Source organism: Cariama cristata, unplaced genomic scaffold (genome assembly GCF_000690535.1).
Source record: "Cariama cristata isolate BGI_N322 unplaced genomic scaffold, ASM69053v1 scaffold34593, whole genome shotgun sequence".
Classification (NCBI taxonomy): Eukaryota; Metazoa; Chordata; class Aves; order Cariamiformes; family Cariamidae; genus Cariama; species Cariama cristata.
Window position 1 is genome coordinate 304 of NW_009608389.1, and position 7,585 is coordinate 7,888.

Below are 7,585 nucleotides of genomic sequence, written 5' to 3' on the forward strand. Positions count from 1 at the left end.
TCTGCACAATATTTTAGTTTGTACTTCACACAACAGAAAAACAAGCTGCTAAGTTTCTACCAAAAACACTCCAACCCCAAATGTTTTCCTAGGCTAAAACCTGAAAATCCACTTCAGACTATCAGTCCCGATGCTCAGCTTTGGTACCAGATTTCATTTTAGTTTTCAAAAGATGCAAAGGGGTTCTTGTAAAGGAATGAAAGATGTTTTGAAATCCAAAGGAAAACAATGGCCTTACAAGAAAATAAATAGTACCTTAATTAATGTATTTTTAAAATTATAAGCTTCATAAAAAGATTTCACACTTGCAATGAAACATTCTCATTGTAAAACAAAGAAGCAAAACAATCTAGGACAAAGCACTTTTATCCCAACTGAGCTTAATGTTACTGACCGACTTTGCCTCTCTGGTCAGTCACTGAACAACTTCCTACCTCAGTCAGCCCAGGTGGTATGACCAGAAAGAATCTCATTCTTCCCTGAATATGTGAAACGCAGACTTACATTGGACCACAACTGGTAGACCGATTCCTAGGAATCCTATCCAAGTAATTGCTGGGTAAACAACAAAATATGAGTCACCATTGTAAAAGATTAGCCTTATGCAAAATATTTCTCACTAAAATCTATTTTAACAGTTTGTAATAGAATTAGCCGATGAAGCATTTACCAGAATAAAGGCTAAGGATTTTAACCTCAGGATGTAAATTCCCCTCAAAGTTGACAGCTAAGCAATTAAGAAATCACAAAAGTAAACCGGGCTTTAAATTCAAATTTGTCAGAGATCCCTTGGTACTAATTCACCATCCTGCTATAGTAAATGCACATTCATGTCAAACCAGGTGATGCAATATACATAGAAGAGTTTGTTGTCATGAATGAAAGGCATGAGGGAACAGCAGGAGAAAATATGTATAAAAGAAAATCTCACCTCCTTGTGATCTTCCACAACTGTCAAGATAGTGTCAATTGTGTGCAAGATGCCCATGGCCATAACTGTTTTGTCCTCTACTTCCTCATATTCCTCACTCTGAAGTACTTTACCGAATATTTCAGCCTATGAAAAAAAAAGTTAACTTGACAATCAAGAGCCAACTCACATTTCTAACTTGTCATGCAAAACCAAGACAGCTATTGTAACAGCAGCAATGCCTTATCTGTGAGAGCTGTGGGCACTGAAAAATATTCTCCTTACTTTTGAAAGGGGAATGTAGAAAATTAAAAACTACTCTTTTTTTGAGAATTCTGTCTATGTTAAGTCATCTGAAATGTTAAATAGTTAGAGCTTGGCTCATTAAAACCAGTGGAAAAATTTAGTATTTTTGAAAAACCTATAGGTTTTAAAGATGCTTCATAGAGAAAAAAAAGTATTGTGAATACTATAGGGGGACCTTCATAAAGATTACTTTAAACAGTGTGCACTTCAAACAAAGTTCATTAAATGTTTACCAAACTAGGCACATGCTTGTGACTGGACTGTTATTTTACCATTGTCTCTTACCAGGTGTTGAGTCATGTCAACAGCGATAGTAGCTACTTCGTGACTGTACTCACAGATCATCTTCTGGATTACATTAGTAAGATCATCATTTTCTGTCTCTCTAACAATGTGCAAGAGCTCTTGCATAACTGGCCTTACATAAGGCTTCACATATTCCTTGGCTATAAAAAAAATTGAAAGTAGGTGAAATCGACGATCCATAAACACAAACATACAGTGTCTAGGTAACTGACTACTCTTGAACAAAGTAATTTTTTAAAGTTTAACTCACTAAAAACAAAAACTACTCAAGGCACTTTTACAGCCCATAACTAGTAGACTAACAAAGTAAATAAATTGTACATTAACCACATTCAATACTGAAACGCCATCTACAACAAAAATCCACTGTTTTGGGGGAATACATGCCCTCATACATAGGCAGCATTCATTCTTAAACATACATACTACTCCACTAAAGAAAAACAAAGACAGGTGCTATTTACTTTACTAAAAGAAATATGTTGATTCTAACTTTTTTGTGCAGAAACCCACCGCAAAAACTTGAAGTCAGCATTCTGGGATGTATACGGTAACTAACGAGCAAGTGAAGCTGTCTAAGTATGATGAAATGTTCTGAAATCTATGTCTTTAAATGGTAGAAAAGTTTAGATAAATCTGCACCAACCTCCTCATCTCAAAAAAAAAAACCCAACCCCCACACACCCAAAAAAATCCATGTATACAACTGCTGAATCACTGTAGCATACCTTGCTCTTGGTTGCTTATTAACGTCTGAAGAGCTATGGCTGCTTCTACTTTGACAGGCATTTCCTTATCATCAATCAGGCTCTTCTTTGCCAACTCTACTGCATTCCTCAAGTTTAGCTCATTGTGAAATTTCAAAGCACTGAATGAATGAAGTACCCAACAGGACTGCATGACAAAAAGAAAAGCAAGTTAGGGACTATTGCAATTTTTAGCATTTTTTAACCGATTCAAAACCAATGCTAACTATCTCTCTGTTTGCATGTATTGCTTTTTTTTTTTCCTCCTTAATTACGGTGTATTCATACAGTAAATGTAACACAGTTTTTGCACTCAAGTAGTTCTTTATTTTTCTTTCCCAAATTCCAATAAATTCAGTACGCACATAATTGGCATTCATAGTTTTGGTCCTTCTGGGGGAAAAAAAACAGATCAGAAATTAAAGAAGACTAACTGTTTGTTTGAGACTGATATGGTCATTCAGGGATTTTCTTCAAGCTACACTCAAATTGACATTATTTACTCTGTGGAAATCCTACATATTCTTCACAGCCATCCAGCCACTTTAGTTACTGAGATCTGCTAATGAAAAATGGTCACAAAAGGGGCACAATCACTGCTCAAATTCTTCAGTCTGATCAAAGAGGTAAATAATAATATGAGACTGACTTTCCATTAATTCATTTAACTGACAAATCATTTCTTAAATCAAAATGCTGAAAAAATTACTGTACAAGGTCATTACTTGAAATTTTACTATATATTACCTTTATTTCTTTCATTAACATTCAGAAAGAAGTCAAACTGCAAAGAAAAGAATCATGGCAAATACTGAAGTTGATATAACTGGTGAACTTACTCTAGCTCTGAGGTACCCCAGGTTAGACATGAACAATGGAAACACATGATTCTGTAACATCAGCTCCATTTGGTCCTTGAAGACACTCTTCTGTTTGTGTAAATAAAAATTAATTTTGGAGACCATTCATTTTACATACTTCATTCTAGCCAGTAATCCATTTCAACTATCAACTGTGGGAAATACAGTTATTTGTCTATGTAATAAAGGTATTCTCTCACAAAGACATCTGGATCTCATACCTTGAACTGAACACACCTCACAAGCATAGCAAGTTCAAAGCCAGATAAGTGAATGAACTATACATACAATATTCAGATCTACATTACTCATCATAATACTATAAACTGGAATTTTCATTTTCTTTAAGGCAACTGATTCAGCTGACTTTTCTTAAAAATTAATTAGGATCAATAACCTAGTACCTCCATTCTTCCTACAAAGGAGTACATACATACTTGAAGACAAATATAAGCTTAGTTCGACACAGATCTGAGCTTCAAATGACCTACTGTTACTATAAGCATCAAAACTAATTATTTTTACAGACCACAACAATAACTCACATCTTTTTTCGTGTTTATTAATGGACTAAGATAATTTCTTTGTGATAGAGATCTCCTTGGCTGGAGAAGGATATTTGATGAAAATTATCCTTCATTATTCCAACCTTGGCAAATTCCAAGATACTCACAGGAAGCCAGGACCACCAGCATGGAGTTTGGGACTTTCCTAGCACCTACAGCGCCAGGAGACTAGAAAAGATATATGCTTGGGACTGTGTTACCGTATCAAGGAATGCTTCAGTGGTTAGGACAGGAAGAGGGTGAAAGGGGACATTCAATACAAAATGTATCTTAGGTGATTACATTTCTAGTTCATCAATGCATACATAATTTTTTCCCACACTGATTCTCCAACCTTCAGAGAAGCAGATGAAGAACTGACCAGAGAAAAAATACAGAAAAGGGAAAATAATTTTCCCTTGTGCACACAGGTCAGAGGTTTGCAGGCATTAAACTGGAGCCGCTGCAGAGAGCCAGGTGGCTAAGGCAGGTCCACTGTGACTACGAGCTCCTTACAGTCTGTATCTCAGTCACCTCAGCAGTCAGAAAGCACTTACAAATGGAGTATTTTATGCAGAAACGGTTCATGGAATTTTTCAGTCTGCCAAATCCCAAACACAAGACATTCACAGTTGAGAGGGGTCTGCAGTGTTTGGGGATTATTAGTCTTTTATAAAGTATATTATAACCTCATGTTTCAAGACTGAAAATTTCAAATAGGAGCAGTATACTGGAATAAATCCTATTTTTTTTTCCTCAGGACAGAGATAAATGGGTTTAGAAACCCACAGTCAATATGAAAGGCTCCTCATAACACAAACATTGTCTTCCTCTTTCACTGGCAATGTTACTGATGGAATGCATGTTTGCTTTTTTAACACCCTTCCGTTTTACTAGTAAAGCAGGAGAGGACCAAGGGACTGTTCTGTAGCAAACAAACAGAGCTTTGGAGAAACTTGAGAAGAAAAATCTGCATATAAAATCCAGGAAAGAACGTTAATATTTTTAAATGAACAACCCTCAGATCCTTATTGCACAGTGCAATCTCTCTACAGACTTTATAAACATGGCTAAGGGTTAGCCATACTTTGTAATATAAGACTTTTGAAATGGAAATGGCAACTGATAATAAGAATTACAACCCTTTTTCACTTCTTTACCCACCTACCTTCAGTAAAATATCTGCTAGGGATCCTATAACATGCAAAGCTCCATCTTTTTTCCTTGGATCAATGTTTGGCTCTGTCAGAATCTGGTAGCAATAAGCCATCATTTTTGGTAACACCTATGCAAGACAGAAAACACACAATCTCCTTTTGTCAAATTATTTTAATAGCATTGTTTAAGTTAAAAAATTCATACGACATTTTTAAGTAGACATTTTATCTTGGCCAAAGTAACTGTGAGGTACTATGTGTAGCATCTTTCCGTAGTTAAATTTAGAAGGTTCCTTTTTCAACTTTTCAGCCAAACTTGTCAAAATTAAATTAACCTCCTTGAAATTTCACATTAGTGATAGTAAATAAGGTATTTTTGTTGCTGTCTTGAGGCAAAACAAAAAAGGTGATGAAAAGGCAAGAGGCTCAAACAGTACCTCACCCATTTTTTTCCCTTAACTTCTCTTCTGGCTTGCCTCACACATACATAAATACATATGTGTGTGTACATATATGTATGAACATATACATATTCAAGAACAGCTTGGACTAAAACCTCATAAACTTATTGTAATCTATGGATTTTGGCAGTAACTTCTAAAGTTGACTAGACTTAGAAAAGTTTCTTGGCAAAACTGATTTTTAATGTCATTTCCACTCCCATTATGTTCTCTTCAGATATTATGACATTTTGACAGTCTCAGTACAAATTATGAAAATCAGGAGGCCAGTGGGCAAGGACAGTTTTGACAATAAAGAATTAGAAAGGTCATAGGCTATTCCACCTGATGTGAAGACTATGCTCTTCTCTGAAAATCCATCTGGAAACAGAGCTCCATGTTTGCTGGATGTTAAAATGGTACCCAGGAAAAAGTTGACAGTTTTAGCAAACTGACATATGCTTTCCAGGGCTAGGCCAGGTACTTTTGCACAGATAACTGGAAGTACAGAAAGATCTACAGAAAAGTTATGCCCTCATTTAAAGAGCAACTGTATGAAATTGGTTTCATTCTTGCTAATTTCACTGCTGTCAACAGGATTTTAAATAGCATCAGTGAAAATTAATAAGGATCAGGTTCATTTTTCCCCCTGCTACAGTTCGGGAAGCTCAGAACAGCTGTGACAGAGGCTGGTTGTAAACTTGGGAAAATACCAGTACATCTATTCCAACTCAATTCATATCCAGCAGGTTAATTTTAAAGCTGCAAGAGGAATCCACTTATTTATTTATTTATACATACACATATATTTTAATTATCCCAAAACTGATAGCACTAAGACAGGAAAGCATTTGACTATGTATTAGCAAGTAGATTTTTCAAGACTAGCTTCCTGTAGCATCTTCAAATTTAAGGGAAAATTACATTACTAAGAAAATTTCAAATAACTGAAAACCACTAGTTCCATACCTCTTTTCTCTTCTTCGCAGCAGTATAAAGGAGATTCTGTGCTGCTGTTGTAGGGGATGCATAATCCTCAAATACATCTAACAAATTAAAAAAAAAAAAAGGAAAAAATTCCTTTTCTGAATGACACAATAATAAAATTTTTATAAACCATCTTGTTTGTGGGATATTACAAATCAGGGTGAATATGTAACTTCAAAACTATTGATACGGTTGTCTTTACCTCATGGTTAAAGAGTTAGACCCAAGCTTATGTCACACAGCTTATGAAAGCATTTACTTCTTGCCTTCCAAATCTACTGACCACTCATCATTCCTTTTATTAGGAACACATTATTTATTCATTAATTCTTTTGAGATCATGTATTTAAGGCATGAAAAATCCTGTCCTTCTTTTTTTAATTAAAACCACTATAGGAAGAACAACAGTACATTCCAGTACCATCTGTATACCATATGTACATGTTTTTGGCTTGATTTTATTAAAACCTCATGGGAAACTTTTTGTATGGAAAAACTACTTGAATCTGGGGTAGTTTTAAATCTGCTGAAAGTTGAAGCTTTTTAGCTTCATTCATTACAAGTAAACCTCCTTTAATCATACTGAAAATACAATTTATATTTTGAAAAAAAAAAAAACTGTGCTGTCAAACATCCCTACACAAATTGAATCAAATAAAAGATCTAAAAAGGTAATCTTAAAATGTGGTTAAAATTACACACTAACTTTTCCTGAGAACTTGAAGATAAAACTTGATTAAGAACTACTACCAGACTACTGGAATTCCTGTTCCAAACCCAAATGCGCCTCACTAAACTTCAATTTAATGTACTTTCATGGTTGTTTCTTTTTACCTTCCACAATACAATTAAAGTCTGTATTTAACTGTCTCAGCTACATATAAGAATAACAAGATTCACTACTTATACAGAAACAACTGAAATTATAAACCAAAAATCAGCAACATATTTGTACCCCAGTGATCAACACTATTTTGTATAACAACTCTCCAAGTTTTTTAAATTTTTCTATGAACATTTAAACTCTGTTTTCACATATGCTAATCCCAAATCAACTAATTAGAAATTCCCAAATGCTACATATCTCTTTGGTGCCTGGCTTACAGGAGTTTTCCAGCTAAAACTGCTGTATTTTTTAAGTACCCTTCTCTTTTTCAATGACATGACTCTTTCATTAAAAGTAATTATTCATAATAATGTCTTATGCAATATTCCCAAGATTTTGCACTGTGTATTTTGAAAGAATATATATATCTAATTATCTTACAATTTAGTAATAATAATTGGCAAAAAAATGCTGAAGACATTAAAAATTTTCAATAGGGAAA

General features: G+C 34.5%; 1 protein-coding gene across 1 annotated transcript in view; it reads right to left on the reverse strand.

Annotated features, from left to right (window-relative positions):
• Positions 1–931: 931 nt before the first annotated feature.
• LOC104159250 (importin-8-like) overlaps positions 932–7,585 on the reverse strand; it is a gene marked incomplete at its 3' end in the record, with an annotated part of 23,059 nt that continues 16,405 nt past the window's right edge. The window contains exons 11-16 of the mRNA XM_009697105.1: positions 6,240–6,316; positions 4,842–4,958; positions 3,108–3,197; positions 2,251–2,416; positions 1,502–1,662; positions 932–1,057 (exon numbers count right to left, since the gene is read on the reverse strand). Coding sequence (XP_009695407.1) covers positions 932–1,057; positions 1,502–1,662; positions 2,251–2,416; positions 3,108–3,197; positions 4,842–4,958; positions 6,240–6,316 — 737 coding nt within the window. The remainder of the gene's footprint in view (positions 1,058–1,501; positions 1,663–2,250; positions 2,417–3,107; positions 3,198–4,841; positions 4,959–6,239; positions 6,317–7,585) is intronic.